The 16,370-nt window shown below is 36.8% G+C and overlaps 2 protein-coding genes across 3 annotated transcripts; one reads left to right on the plus strand and one right to left on the minus strand.

Annotated features, from left to right (window-relative positions):
• The first annotated feature begins 287 nt into the window (after positions 1-287).
• Positions 288-11,750, plus strand: LOC103974670 (protein PECTIC ARABINOGALACTAN SYNTHESIS-RELATED). The gene is made up of 11 exons (XM_009389541.3): positions 288-717; positions 1,013-1,063; positions 1,191-1,281; positions 4,376-4,452; positions 5,329-5,417; positions 5,820-5,939; positions 7,593-7,709; positions 7,928-8,071; positions 8,152-8,275; positions 8,416-8,607; positions 11,224-11,750. Exons 1-11 carry the CDS (start codon positions 391-393, stop codon positions 11,581-11,583), a joined length of 1,692 nt encoding a protein of 563 aa, XP_009387816.2. The 5' UTR covers positions 288-390; the 3' UTR covers positions 11,584-11,750.
• A 395-nt stretch (positions 11,751-12,145) lies between these two features.
• On the minus strand, positions 12,146-15,985 carry LOC135676653 (RINT1-like protein MAG2). 2 transcript variants are annotated; one of them, XM_065188065.1, is made up of 4 exons: positions 15,606-15,985; positions 15,402-15,497; positions 14,287-14,387; positions 12,146-14,203 (listed from the first exon to the last, which is right to left on the minus strand). In XM_065188065.1, the coding sequence occupies exons 1-4, from the start codon at positions 15,895-15,897 to the stop codon at positions 12,335-12,337; spliced, it is 2,358 nt and encodes a 785-aa protein (XP_065044137.1). In that variant the 5' UTR covers positions 15,898-15,985; the 3' UTR covers positions 12,146-12,334. The 2 variants fall into 2 exon arrangements, with proteins under 2 accessions (XP_065044137.1, XP_065044136.1); XM_065188064.1 differs by having other exon boundaries at positions 15,402-15,512.
• Positions 15,986-16,370: the final 385 nt, after the last annotated feature.

Raw genomic sequence — 16,370 nt, forward strand, 5'->3', positions numbered from 1 at the left:
AAAAGCAGAAAATAAACACCATCAACTAATTACCGATGGATCCTTCAGATAGCTATCAGTATCACCATATCTCATTTACTGAATTAAATATTCTCAATGAAATGGTATTGATAAAAAAAAAAAAAAAATCATCAACTGATCATAAAACGTGACAAGCTATCCTACCTAGCCGTATCTCGATTGGAGGAACCGGTGGGAACCAGTGCGGATCGACAGTGGGTAAACTGTGGGTTGTTGGATGCTATTAGAGTATATATTCGACGTGTATATGCGCCTTTCAAGAAACGTTTCGTCGAACACAATACAGCGTTGGACAACAGCACGCGAGAGAGAGAGAGAGAGAGAGCGAGCGAGAGAGAGAGAGAGAGAGTTGGGGAGTCTCCGAGGGAGATGGCGGAGCTCCGCCACTCAGCTTCCATGGGCAACAGGGCCTCCGCGGGCTCCTCCCCCGTCAAGCGCGACGATCCCTCCGCCCCATTCGTCTCTGCCAGCGGCGTCGATGGCGGTGGGCGCGATCGGGACCGGGATCGCGACAAGGATCCCCACCGCGCCCCCTTCGCCTCCTCTGTCCTCCATCTGCCGCCCCCCATCCGGTCCCTCCTCGCCCTCGAGGACCCCAGGGTCTCCACCTCCACCGCTTACCGGATCCTCGTCGCTTTCCTCGCCTTTCTTGTGCTGGCTGGCTTCCTCTCCCTCCCCTCTCTTTGGAGTCGCCTGGTGAGCTCCGCCTCCGCCACCTCTCTTTTGCTGTGCTTGATCTGTCTCGTGGTTCTTGATTTGGGATCTTTGACTCGCTTAGTGAGTTGGGATCTTTGAGTCGCTCGTGGTTCCTCTGTATTTATTTGTCTTGTGATTCTTGCGGATGTTTTCAAGCTTCTTTCTGATGACAAAGAAGTGATCTTAGTCCTACAATTGCAGTGATTTTCCCATCATGATGTTCAATAAGATATTTGACTGACTATGACTGACTAGATTGTGCAGTCTAAATGACTGGAGTCTCTTTGTTTGGTAGAATGCACCTTATTTGTGCCGCAAGGAAGGGATTGTTCTTCACTGCCCTCGCGTAAGTTCTCATCAAGTATACATATCTTGTTTTGTGATTGCCTCTGTGATGTGATGTAGCAAAATATCTTTCTTATTGCGATAGCATCTTTTTGATTGTTTTCTTTATTTTCCCTTTCTTCCTACAGGTGAAGGAGCCTCAATCACTTTGGGAGAATCCCTACTCTGCGACTACCTCATGGAAACCATGTGCTGAGCGCCGGGAGGGTGGTATCTCGGGCAAGTCTTCTTTTTTTTTTTTTTTCCATGTGAAATCATCTTCTTCTGTGTTGATGTTCGATATACAGTGTGCAACATTGATACACAAAACGTTTTCAAGAAAACTATAGCAGGGAGATACGGAGAGATATTCTGGTGCATGTACTGTAAATCATTACTATGCTAAGAGGGCCTTTGGATGCTAAGAGTGATGAAGGCACATTTTTCACAAGGAAACATCATTCTTCCTCCGTGGTTTTAGTATTCCCTTTAAGTTAACCTCCCAGTTTATTGACTTTTGGGCAAGCTATATGCTGGTGGTGAGCTATTATGCACTTACCTTATTTAACAACTTGAGTGGGATATGTCCAAATTAAGTTAAAAAAAGAAAGGGATACCCACATGTTGAATAAAAGCAGTAGACTTCGATCGATTGTGTTTTTCTTGCGCTACAGTTGGAAGCAATTTGCTAAATTACATGCTTGTCCCCATAACAATGCCCAATTTGTAAAGTCCAAAAGTTACTTGATTGAAAAATTCTCTGCTGAAATTCATTCAAATGATATCTTCTAGATTAGATAATGTAGCACATAAATTGAACAATAGAGCCTGACAAAATATGCTTTGCTTATTTTTAATGAAATTTCATCTACTAAGATATTGAAGATTGAAAAGTTTTATAGTTATGCATTCAATGTTTTGGGGAAAGGGTTACAGCTCATATAAATGATATATTTTCATTTGCAATTTACACTTTCATTTTAAGTTACATTCCTGAAACTTATCTGATTGTTTTTATTGCTTTTTTAAGTTGATTGTATAAATCAATGTTATAAAGTATCTTTATAACATTGTTTTACCATAAGATGGTTGTATATATATCTCATATTTGTCACTTGTGCCACAATGTATAAACACATGATTGCCTAGCAGCCTAATTTTACTTTAACCTTAAGATCTAGATATTGGTGTTGAGGGTGTTTTAGTCACTGTTAGTTGTTCTCCATTGTTCATTTTAATAATATTCTGTTCTTTCTTAATAATCTTTCATTTGTTCTTTTGTTGACTAATTAAATTTGTCTACAGAAGTTCTCTTTAACTAGAAAAATTCAGTGGAAAAAAGTAGCACATATGTCATTTTCCACTTCAGTCATAAAATGGAATGACCTGCTGGATGAGGATCCTACAGGTTTAGAGAGGGTCAATGCCTGTAGCCTTATCTTGGAAGCAGAAAATATGTTTTCATGACTTAAATTCTGGTACCCAAGTCCATATTAGATGTTATAGTTTAAATTTATCTCAATATTTTCTTTAGCATCAGTGTTGTGGATTATCATTTCAAGGTTAAAGCAGCATATATTTTAGTTTATAACTACCTTTCTCATTAAATTTACTATATGTTATTGTTTTTTATATTTTTTTATAGTTGACTTCTTCAAAATTCTTTATAGGTTGTTGTTGCCAAGAATTTGAACCTCGGTTTCATAGCGGTAACCGGTTGGACTAGTACAGTAACAGTACACAGAGTAGTATGTTTAACTCATGCCACCCAGTATTGATGAATAAAATAATTGAAAATCAAATTGAACCATATGTATTGGTATCAAACTATCCATTTTGATACTGGTACTTGGTTGGACCAGTATTTAAAACCTTGGTTGTAGTGTCATTGCTCCTTTCCTCAGAACTCACTTTAATCAGTAGTAACTTTAAACCTTAACATGCTCTTCAGTGTTTGTTCCTGTTCTTTGTACTTACTGCAATTTGCCTTCTATTAATTTCTTGCTTTAGTTTTTTCATCTCTTCGTAGATATTAATTTTATTACCCTTATGCTTCCTTGGAGTGGCTTTACATTAATTTGTCCAATCTAATCAATTTAACAAGCGATAAGATTGACTATAACATGCAGATATTGTTGCATGCTCTCTTGTGTGCCTATATAGTTCTTTACATATATATGAACTATTGTTGCACGTCACTATAATAATTCTATGAAATATTGGATGTACCTGTATAGTTCTGACATGTATATGGATATACTTCTAATTCTGATGATTTTTATGTTCATGCATCCATATGCAAAATGTTTAATAATGTATGCTAATTTTTTCTTGAGAGAACATGCTGATGCTAATAAGGGAGTATGGAAATCTCTATTGGACAATAATAAATGCCACTGCTGTTTTAAGATGTTAAAGATAAACTAAATACGCTGCCTCGTGTTGCAGCCTAGCAAATAGAGTTTGAATTGAATTTCCACTTCATACTGTCCTTATAGCCACATTTATCAATTTTATGCTTTGTGCATCTAAATGATGATACCATAGTGCCATGGTTGTAAGCTAGAGATGCATCCTGTGGTGTAAACTCTGGTTTGCATGGTGAGTACTTTGTCATACCATGAGAGTCACATGGCGTGCGTACATGATCACAAAAATTTCAGTTGTGTAAGCCAAGTTCAGTCCCATTGCCAGGATTGATATAATCTCATATGGTCACTGTATGCTTTCACTTTACATTGTCCTTATCAGCCACACCAAAGTTGTATACCTTGTGGCCATCTAAATGATGACACCATAGTGTTATGGTTGTAAGCTAGAAATGGTATCTGGTTTGCTAAATTCTTGCCTGCATGGTGTTATTTTGTCATACCATGAGGGTCACATTCCAAAGTTGTTTACATAAGTTCAGTTGTACAAGTCTGGTTCAGTCCTAGCACCAGGATTAATATAACATCACATGGTCCCTGTAGACTTCATGTGGGCACACATTCATGTCGCATTAGATTTAACAGGCTGATTAGACAATATGTTCTTCGATGTTCATGCACTTATATACCTACTGATATGTGAACCTACATGCACTAGCATTGGCCAGAATGTCCATTCTTTGTTTGCAACTGATTCATGTACATTTAGAGAATTCTTTTAGTTTTCTTGAGGATATGGTAGTTGTGAATCTAAATTAAACTCGATGCTGCACAAGATTTTTTGGGTTTATGGAATTTTTAGCTTTATTAGGTGTTGCCAACATTATCTTGTGACTTTGATCAAGTTTGTTTTTTCACAAACTATGTATCTTGGCATAGCCATTATCTCTGTGGTTCTTCTGCAGATCTTCCTTCTGAGAATGAAACCAATGGTTACATATTCATCCATGCTGAGGGTGGTCTTAACCAACAACGTATAGCTGTATGTACTCTTCTTCATCACTTACGTCTGTACTTGTTTCTTTTTGTATCCCATCATTATAACGAGACAATGTTACCATGACAGTTGGATCTTGTTTGCAACATTAGGATCACTTCACATTAGGATCTACTTTGTCTCACTAAGCCAAACTAAGTCATCTTGTACAACCAGTGCAATTATAGATCTTTCTTTGAAAATGTCCAAGCCATGTTGAACAGTTTCTCTCAGTTTTTCCTCTATTAAAGCTGCCCCTGATTGTTGTGATGTGTACAGTCATTTATTTTTTCTCTTCCTGGTAACTCATGCTTACATCTATCATCCTTATCTAGGGCAACACTAACATTTTGGGTTTGTTGTTTTTTAATTACTCAATGTTTTGATTCATAATTATAGATGCCATTACAGTTGTCTGATAATTTTTTTTTCTTAATCTAGGGGCGCATATGTTACATTGATTGCATGTCTGTTCCCCTTGTCCATCTTCTTTGAACTTTACAAGCATTATCTTTATCAATATCTCCCTTTTGCTGTATAGTACATCCAATGTCCTCAAAATTTTTTCTTTTGGTGACTTACCATAAATTTCAATTGTACTTACTATGAAACTGTTGTTTTTGATGATCAACCAATTTTTTTTCCCTTATAACAAGGCTTATTTGGTTGTGTCAAGTCATATTGTTGCCGATTGATCCATTGTCATATTTTCAAAAATTACAGGTGGCTATTTCCTTTACATTAATATTATTTGTGAAGATATACTACACTGTAAATTGCACTCCACATTAATAATATTATCATATTTGGTTTATAATTTTTATGTTGCACATTGATGGGAACATGTTTGATGGTGATGTTTTTAATTTGGTTGCTTTGCAGATATGTAATGCTGTTGCTGTTGCCAAAATAATGGGTGCAACTCTTATTTTGCCAGTGCTAAAGCAAGATCAAATCTGGAAAGATCAAACGTAAGGTTCTGATGACACATTGCCTCATTGTTGCACTTGCAACTCCACTTTATGTTTGCTTATCAAGATAGTTTAACTTAGGAAGAAGCATATTCTTGCATGATAGAAAAATGCATCTTCATTTTGATGACAAAAATTTAGTTAACAAATTGATTTCAAGAGTTCATGAAGTTCAAATCAAAGATTGAGAGACATTATGATATTGAATTCTTATGAAGAACTGATTTTTAGTCTGTGCAATTGTCATTTGCTACCTACATGTCATAGTTGAGTTCTGATTTTTGGCGTTTTTATGGATCAATGCTTGCTTGATAGAAAAAAAATGCTAGAGAAATTAATCATCTTGGTTAAATTTAATGATAAAATATCTATAATTTTAATCATTCTTATTATCTCATGCAGGAAGTTTGAAGACATATTTGATGTTGATCATTTTATTGAATACTTGAAGGATGATGTACGTATCGTAAGAGATATTCCTGAGTGGTTTGTAGACAAAGCAGAGCTTTTCACCAGTATAAGGTTTTATGCCATGTTTCTTAATTTAATTCCTTGCTTCATGCAAAACCTTTTTGATTTCCCACTAAGTCTTTCTCAGATCTGCATTCCACAAACCCACCAAAAAAGAAGATATATGTCTAAGAGCTCCATATATTTAGTATGCAACTCGTAAATAATTTCATTATATCCTTAACATCCGAAATGATAACTCGCATTTTGAATGAAATGGAAATGCCTTATGAATTATAATTAACTCCAAATACTGTGGGATACGCAAAGGAAACAGAAATAGCAATTACATAGGCTCTTAAATTTCAGATTGACTAAAATCCTTCTGACCTGATTTCCAAAACAGGCATTGGAGGAACTTATACCCCATGGTCCAGAAAAGAATTTATTAATAAAAAACATAAAAGCCAAAAAATCAAAAGAAATATTATAAATTGCGTAAAGATTCTCTTGATTTCATATATTATGATATATAACTTTTACAAAAAATCAAAATATGAAATATGTAAAATGTACAAAAGGTAATAATATAAACATGAAAGTGTATTAATTAACTATGATATATATTGAAAAATTAATGTTAATCATAATGTAGAATGGTATTATTGTAATAAATAATTTTTTTATTTATATGTTATAGAGAGCCTAAAACTTTTCCAATTGTAGTTTTGGAAATAGCAATTGACCTCAGTGTATCTCTAATGCTTCTCTACATACTTGGTAATGCTATTTCTGGTACATACAAAAAGAAAGGACTATATTTGAAGAAACCACTCATATTTTTCAGATTCATTATGAAGAAATGAAGATTTTGTATTGGAATTTAATAATACCATATACTCTACTCTATTGTGTTCACTACTTTATCGTCAGCCACTTGGTACCTTTGCTTTTGTAGTAAGAATGAGATGACCTGTTGGTAGAAAAGTAGGAAACCTGGATAGTTTATTGCTTTGCTCTGACTATGATCAAACAATACATAAAATGTTTTTTTATCTTTTATTAAGAAATAGACACAATTTATAGGTTCTGGGTTATAGCACAAGATGATGGCTGTTTTATAACTCAGATTATGTATTTTCATTTTTATATCTGCTGAAGTATGTGCGATCATTTTGATTTTGCAATTCAACTATCTTCTTAGATCAATATTCCCTATGATCACATACTTTTCGTTCTTTTAAAATTTAGAGTTCACTGCAACTGTAAAACAACTTCCATAGTGGCAAATAGGCTTTGCGTTCGATGAGTTTGTTATAGCCAGAGCCTGACTTTAAAAACTTGGTATCATGCAGTATGCCTGACTTACTGTCCAATACTAGCTATATGTAACTTCTTTGTGCATGTATCATAAAACAAAAGTTCTATGTGTAGTGTAGAGTTGATATGTACAGCCTTCTGCATGGTGTTTTTGCCCTTTTCTTCTCATTCGTGACAGTCATCCCTTTCATCTTTCCATTATCCTATTTAAATTAAAAATGAATTAGTAAACACTATGGATCACTTGGACATATATATCTTATATCTTTCTTGAATATCTTAAATTATGCATTGTCCATAGTAGCACAGAGCTTTTGTTTAAATGATATAGATCAAATATAATTTATTTAGTATTCATCAAAATATAATTTATGTAGTATTAATTATTGATGGTTTTCATGACAGACGAACAGTAAAGAACATTCCAAAATATGCATCAGCAGACTTCTATATCGACAATGTACTTCCGAGGATCAAGGAGAAGAAGATAATGGCTCTAAAACCTTTTGTTGATAGGTTGGGGTAAGTTGTTCATGCTAAAAGACATTTTATCTTCAATTGAGATTTTTAATTTCCTTTTTTGCCATCTTGTGCCATCATTGAAATCTTCTTTAGCATCTAACTTTTGTGAGAATGTGCTCTCATCATGTTAGCACCTATTGATTCATAAATGAGTTATCCTAGGGATTTTTTTTGTTACAAGTCTATCCAATTAATTGACAATCTGTATCTTTGCTTAGGTATGACAATGTTCCACCAGAAATAAACAGGCTCAGGTGTAGAGTTAATTATCATGCCTTAAAATTTTTACCTGAGATTGAGGAAATGGCTGAGAAATTGGCGGCAAGAATGAGGAACCGCACTGGAAATGTCAACCCGTACATGTATTAATCCTTTCAGTTCCATGATATGGATTCAACTAATCATTGATTTCTTGCATAAGCATCTAGCTCTTTTCCGACAGGGCACTACATCTGAGATTTGAGAAGGGAATGGTGGGCCTCTCTTTCTGTGATTTTGTTGGAACTAGAGAAGAGAAAGCAATGATGGCAGCATATAGACAGAAAGAATGGCCGAGACGGTACAAGGTAAGGGAATCTTATTACTTGATAGGAGGGAATGATGGCTTTCGTATTTACCAAATAGAACAAACTAGTATAGAGCTGGCTTTTTTTTCTGAGGACCTCAGTGCTGTCGTTTACTTCTCACTCTTGCACATTGTTTACAGAATGGATCCCACCTCTGGCAGCTAGCACTTCAGAAAAGAAAGGAAGGACGTTGCCCTCTAGAGCCTGGCGAGGTTGCTGTCATATTGCGGGCAATGGGATATCCCAAGGAAACACAGATATATGTTGCTTCTGGACAAGTGTATGGTGGAAAGAATCGGATGGCTCCGCTTAGAAATATGTTCCCTAATCTGGTAAACACTTCAACTCTTGAGGAATATAATTTACTTTGCTGATACATTAAAATTGAAACGAAATAGGAAATGAAGCTTGGCATTGCATTATTTATACTCTATTTTTTTTTGTATTTTATGTAATACCTTCTATAAGAACTTATAGAAGGGATATCAAAGTGATAGTTTAATGTCTTTGGGTTATAATTCGAATATTCAATCTGAAACAATTGATGTTAAGGACTTCATTTGATGTGATCTTTGTCGGAAAGCTAATGCAAGAGACTGCATATTATGTATAATTGTATATCATACGCGTGATTCATTGGATGTACTTACACATGTACCTTGAACTTGTATTTTTATTGGTATTTTCTCTAAGCTTGTGTTTGCACCTAGGCATTTCAACTAGGCCTTTTAAGGGGCTAGTGCCTATGATAGCTTAGACAACATTTTGACAACTTTGGTTTGTATAGATTGTTTCAGGTACCAGTTCTTAGATTTGAAGTATGTATTGCTGATTTCTTCTGTCATGCAATTGGCAGAAAATATCTAACCAATGGAGTTAAACATTGCTAAGTAATACCTGACTTCAAGCATTGTGATGAGCATGTAAAAGTAAACTAAACTAGAACAAGGCTTCACTATCCACGGAATAACTATCCATGAGGGTTTGGATCTGGCACATTCATGTCAAATAAACAAATAAGTGAATTAACTTGCTTTTATAAAAATGCAAAAAGTAAAGACCTAAGTAGCAAGCAAATCATTATTTTGGCAGCATAGACATTCATTCATTCTTCATTCAATGCCAAAACATGATTTCAAATTTTCAACTATATCCCACTTCATGGCACTAATTGCACGTACTTGTCTGTAAGAAAAATTGGCTAACTCAGTTGTCGCTGTTAACTCATGAATACTACCCGTCATTGCTGTCTAATAAATTTGTTACTGATCTTGAGCCAGTAGAACATCTTGTATCTGAAATTATTGAACACACAAATACTCTCACTTGAGTTGTTGTCTTTGTAAACTTGTTGCTATTTTGCAACTGCAGTGTACTAAGCTTGTTTTGGTTTCTAAAATCCTAAACCTGAAAATTACTACTGAAATTAAAACACAGAAAAAGCTTAGGAACTCTAGGTTTTGCTATTTCTACTTGCAAACTAATCAAAGGTTACTGTAGATTTAGGATATTCATGTATCTGGTTTTGGCTTGTGAATATATGCAATGCGATGCTATCTTCTTTGATATGGTTTCATACTAGTTATTCGCTGAGCCAACTGTAGATGCTGATGATGCAACATGAGGTCTATATGAGTGTATTACACTGATAGTAATTCTTGTTTGATACCTAGTATTTCTGGAGAACAATCACAGTAACATCTTCAAATCAGAGTCTGTTTGGTTGTACAGGAAAGTTCACAGGAAAAACATTTTTTTTCCTTGGAAATATTTTCAAATATTTGTTTGTGAGATAAACCAAAAGAATGGAAAATAACCTTCCAGATTTCTAGGAAAGGTTACCTTTTTATTTTCTGGATTTTCTCCTGACATGGACAAAGAAGACGTATTCAAAACCTTCTAGTGGTTTTGAATGTGAATTTCCAGAAAAAATAGAATAAGTACTTTTTCCATTATTGCAAACACACTAAAAGTAAATGGAAATTGACTTTCAATTAATTTTCTTTTTCCTACAAGCCAAATAATTTTAATTATTATTCATGGAGAAATTTTGTTAACTCAATAGTTGGAAAAGTTCCATTTTAACACGAGAGTGCTTAAATATACTACAATCACTTTGTGAGGATCTTGCTGATTCTATGATATTCTCTACAGTCCACAATGTTGTCTCGTAGCTTTTAACCCAGCTCACTCAAATATGGCAGCTCATAAGCATATTCCTTAAACAAAGTTAAAGCTATTTCAAGGTATTTTTCTTCATGACTAAGGAATGCATTAAAGGGGTTAGTTACCAACTGTAAGACACTTAATTTTGTAGTTCTCTATGCATGAAGGATTGTTTCATGCAGTAATACTTATTTTGATGTTTTAGGGTTAGAAAGAAGTTTAGAAACTAATGGTATTGGCAGAAACTCTTTTGAAGTTCTCTCTCTTAAATTTTATATCTCTTGCATGTTTCCTTGAGTAGTGAGTCTTTTATTTTCAGTTCTGTATTCTTGTTTATTTTCCTTGGGGTGATGAACTTTCTGTATCCCTTTGTGATTTTAAACTCAGTGGTGAGTTGTTTCTCGATTTTATTAAAGTATTATCGTGAGTTCGTTCCTTTTCAATCTGAAGAACTTATTCTAGTAGTTACAACTGTACTATTGACTTTCTTTCAAAGTCCATTCCGTATTATCCCGATATGACATTTAGCCCGTCCTGAATAAGGCTTGTTGTGGTCATTGTTAGAGAAAGTTATTTTCCATCATGTTTTTAGCAGCTAAACAGGCTGTAAGATTGTTAGGCAAAAATCTTAGGCCATCTTGCCTATCATGTTAGTTGCTTGTTTCAGGAAAAGATCCAGCTGGTTCATGGAGGCTCTAAATTCTTTCAGCAAGTGCCACATATCCTACTTCTTTCCTTGTAAACTTAATGAATACAACGCCATTTTCTTATTTGTCTGACAGGTCACCAAGGAGGAACTAGCAAGCAAAGAAGAAATAGACCACTTCAGGAAGCATGTGACGAGCTTGGCTGCCCTCGATTTCCTAGTATGTCTGAAGTCAGATGTGTTTGTTATGACCCATGGTGGAAATTTTGCGAAGCTAATAATAGGAGCTCGCCGATACATGGGACATAGGCTCAAGTCAATAAAGCCGGACAAGGGGCTCATGTCCAAATCCTTTGGGGACCCCTACATGGGTTGGGCATCATTTGTCGAGGATGTCGTGATCACCCACCACACGCGGACTGGCCTTCCAGAAGAAACCTTCCCCAACTATGACATATGGGAGAATCCTCTTACTCCATGCATGTGTAGAGCTTGAGCAGGGCTTGTCCTCTTTCCTACTTGTTATATCTGTTCTTTTCTTTCTTCATGACTAAATTCAGGCCTTGAACACTGTCGTTTTAGAAAGATAGGCTATATATGTGATAGTGTTAGTTCTGCAGGTCATGTTTGTTCTCTTTGTGAAAAATAAGAACTTTATTCCAAGTGATAGAAAGGGGATGTCATGAGAGGGGATGGTGGTTTCCAGGTTCAGCTGCAACCATCGCTCCTTCATAAATTTGATGTCAACGAAGTGATATATGTACATACACACACAAGGAATAATAAATACTATGAGTGTAATGATCATATACAAACTGGTAGATACTAACTTGAGAAAATTGGAGGACTGCAGCAAGAAGAATTTACGATCGGTTTATGTGCAAAATTTAAAAGAATTTATCTAAGCAAAAAAAAAATAAATTACTTTACGTAACACATGAATAAGAAAATTTTCTCCTGTTTTCTTAATTTTATATATATATATATATATATAGTTTTCTAGTTCTTTGGCTTAAAAGCCTATGCTTTTAAGTCATCAAAATTCGATTCAAATGATCTCAAAATCCCAAAATCTCTCACTTCCGTCTCAATTATTATGGTCCAAATCTTTGTCCTAACCTTATATATGTAATTGAAATTATCTTCAAAGAATACAAGAATCAGTAATATTTGGCAAGAAGCCATATGATTTAAATACAATCTTGTGTCTATTTATTCTACTTGTGCTGCTTCAGTGATGAGTGTTATCACCCCATCACCACTGTATTCTTCACAATTTTCTCTGCCTCTGCAATTGTTAGATGTTTTATACCATTCTCCCTCAACCATCTCTCATCATGTCTTAAAATACCATCCTTGAGCTGCTTCTCCTCCATCTTCAGCAGTTTCAAACCCTCAGCCAGCCTTGGCAAGAAGCCTTGAGGCCTCAAACACCATGCTGAAAACACCCCAAACAGGACCTCCAGATCACCATTCAGCCTTTCCACAGCACTACTGTTGAACTTGATACTGCTCAGAAACACGCCACTAAAAACTAGCTGGTCCACACCACTGGCCACGGCTCTCCACATTGGTACAAAGTCCATCGCATTCAATCCCTCTTCCAACTTGGAGATCTTCCCTTGGATGTAGTCCAGGGCAGTAACAAAAGTCTTTGAAAGAGATACTCCTTCAGTCTTCTCTTGCCACTGCCTCCTATTTTTCAGGTAGTCTCGACAAAGTGAATCGAAACCCCTCAGTACAACAGTGGCAATTTTCTCAATCCACTCTGTTCTGAACTCTTTATACATAGTTATCTCTTCTTCAAAAATGCGCCTCCCCTCCGTATCATCTTTACCTATACTTTCCATCTCGAGGAAGAACACATTCTCACACCATTCAGTCAAGCCTGAATCAAAATGCCGAGCTGAATTGATGGACTGGGAGACCTTCAATAAGGCATCATCATCTGCCAGAGCAGTGAGGCCCTCAGCTTCCTGGCACCTACGAAGCAAACAATCAAGGAACTCCCTCACGATAGGAGCTCCAGCCAACCTAATAAACCTTGCCCTGAGCTCAACACTTGGCAAAGGCCGAGACCTGTCAATCAGCAAAGATAAACCCTGAAGAACAGCACCAGAAACTGCAGGAGATTTGTAATCCTCTGAGCCAGTCATTAGCACCGTCCCTTGGAACCTCGTTTTCCAGCTCTTTTCGTCGTGCATAGCTACTCTTAATTTCTCTACCGTCTCACCAAGCTCAATTTCAGCCCACATCTGAAGCCAATCTGGTCGATCACAGAAGATGGACATAGAGGAGACACGCTGCAAATTCGCATCATCAGTCAGTGATAGCACCAGCCCAGAGTTGGTGATCAGGGTCTGGATTCTCTTATCAAAAGATATCATCAAGTCAACAAGATGAAGCCATGACAACCTAGCCTGTGACAAGTTACTGCTCGAATGGCTACCTTCTAGAAGATCAACATATTTTGGAAAAATCTCCTTCGACAAGAAAGTAGAGAGTGAAGTCACCATTGCTGAAATCCACTCCTCTCTACAACTACGGCCCACAAGCATGGCCTTGTCTACCAGAGGTTGCAATATCTCATCCACGGAGGCCACAAAATCCATTGTCAATTTATAGACAAGAGCAAAAATGAATTCTGGTTTATCATGCCACTTTGATAAAAAGTGCTGAGCAGCAACCATTATTGGGTTCACTAACTCCTCTACAACCCAAAGTGGTTGGCTAAGTGCAATCTCCAGAGTATGCCCTGAGAGTTGTCGAGATTTTCTCCTTCTCTGCAATTCTTGCAACTTACACAGGGAAAGGAAGTTCTCACAGTACTTAATCTTCAGGTTCCCAGTCATCAAGAAAAGAGGATTGTAAAGCTCGGGTGATGCCCCTGTGTTTGGATGCACAATGTTGGAGCCCGAAAGTGGAGGTGGCCAGCCGAGGGATGCTAGAAGATTTCTGTGGTCAGCAATTGCCTGCGGTCGTAAGATAGATAAAGCCCGGTCAACTCTGTGATCTACAGCTGAGACAAGACGAGACCACTGAGGTCTTGATTTTGTCACAGAAGCTAACATATCCTCTATTTGTTTGAGAGAATTGATTGCCACCATACAAATATCCTGCAAGAAAGGCAGGAGAAAGAAGGCTGAAAAAACGTAAGCAGTTTGAATATCTTTTACCATTTATTCATGTCAAATCTCACCACCGAGTTAGTTGCACTAGGAGTTTTAAGTTTTCCTGTAACAGAGGAAGAAACAGCATCTTCAACATCACCAATCAGTCTGTCGAGCTTGAGTGTGGTCTCTGAACTCAAAACAGAAAACAAATCCTCTCCAATCAAATATTCACAAGAATGATAAATGGTGTGACCATTTGATCAGTTTAAGTAAAAACAAAAAAAATAAAAAATAAAAATGTTAAGTTTGGTACAAACATAAAAAACTGCATGAGGTAAATACATATCCAACTTAATCATGTCACAACATTGAATATCATATGTCACATATAGAGCTACTCAGAAATGAAAACAACTATACTGGAAGAAGATCTAGCAGAACAAATTGCAGCAAAAACAAATATCCAATTTCAAGTCCAGTTATTCAATGTTATTATGTAGTGATTTTTAACTATAACATTCGATACTTTGAATCAACCTGTAAGCCATGGGCACTGTTCTTGATTAATCTTTCTCATCGAAATCATCAGTGAAACATTTGAAATGAATACGAAAATTTAGGAGGAACTTCATCAAAATGTCATCAAGAATTCACATCTAAGGGTTCACATCCACCTTACCAAGTCATGTTTTGCATGCAAATTTTAGATCTATCACTAACTACATAGAGTTGGAAAGATTACAATTTAAAAAACAAAAATTCTTTGTTATCAGACTTATTTTACCATAAATTCGTCAACAAAATTGTTCGATGCCAGATCTAAATAACTTATGACAACCAGTAAAATTTCAGCATCTATTACATCACCGTGAGGAATATTTGACAATAAAACATCATTAACAAAGAGAAAGAAGAAGATAACAAGAAAATGTCCAAAAGTCAATCTAGTGATTCAGTGATATATGTTTGTTTTGCAATATCCAATTGACAGGGAAAGATTAAAAACCTTAAGAACTGGAAGTTTCTCTGTTCTTTGATTAATATAGTGACCTACAAGTCATTATTTGACAATTAGTTTTTTCTTAGAGTGTCGACCTTAACTAAGAACTACAATGTTCATAATCCACATAATGTAGAATTCATAATCTTTCACCATTTTAAGCATACAAGGGAAACAAACTAAAAAATATGTCAAACTCACCGGCATAAGACCGAACGGTCTCCACCCTCGCTACCTCCTTCGCGAGCGCCGGCAGCTCATCCGCCAACATCTGCTCTCTTCTTCCCGACCCATCTTCTGTATCTCCACCATCTGAAAACACATCAGTTTCGGGTGGTAACGAACACAACAATTAGGTCAATACAACCAAGAAAAATCTTGTATTGGAATTCAGGAACTCGAAACCTTTCGAAGAGCCGCGGAGGGAGGATCGAAGATCGACAAGCCCCGCCCTGACGTCACCGAGCAGTGCGCCGGTCTCCTCCGAGCGCACGGCGTACGCCGCAACACTCCCCGCCAGCCGTCTGCTCAGATCGGCCAGAGAAGCCTCGAGATCCGAGCATCGGCTCGTGAGTTCCGCCTCGAGGTCGGGGGATCGAGGGAGGTCCTCCGGGGTCCGGAACTTCTCGGCGAGGAAGCCGACGAGCGACGGCGAGAGATCCGACGGCCGGGGCAGCGATGCTGCGACCCCTTCCATGGCTTGTCGGTCTCACCTCATCGGCAGATCAATTTTAGGGCTTGAAGCGACTTCTCGTCGCGAAGACGACGGCGAGGGCGAGGGCGAGGGCGAGGAAGGACCGACAAATTATGTATTTATGCGCAGGTTAAAAGATTAGATCTAGTCCGTTCATTCAGTTGACTGATCTGATCATGATCGTTGAATTAATGGCTAACTCATCTATCGGCCAGACGGACTTAATCCAATAGGTCGAATTAATGTGGCTCGACCCAATATTTCGTGACATTTGTGTATAATATATATTACAATTAATGACAACATTGTGAAACTCTCTAAATAATAATCATCGATTATAATTTAACTATGGGTTTAAAACCATATACATAAATGTATTATATGCAATATTATGTAAAAAAAAAGAAACCTCCAACAAAAAAAATGACATGCAGGCTTTTATATAACTTCATCAATCACGTCATCACGATCTGGAA

The sequence above is a fragment of the Musa acuminata genome, chromosome BXJ1-6, assembly GCF_036884655.1.
Source record: "Musa acuminata AAA Group cultivar baxijiao chromosome BXJ1-6, Cavendish_Baxijiao_AAA, whole genome shotgun sequence".
NCBI classification, from domain to species: domain Eukaryota; kingdom Viridiplantae; phylum Streptophyta; class Magnoliopsida; order Zingiberales; family Musaceae; genus Musa; species Musa acuminata.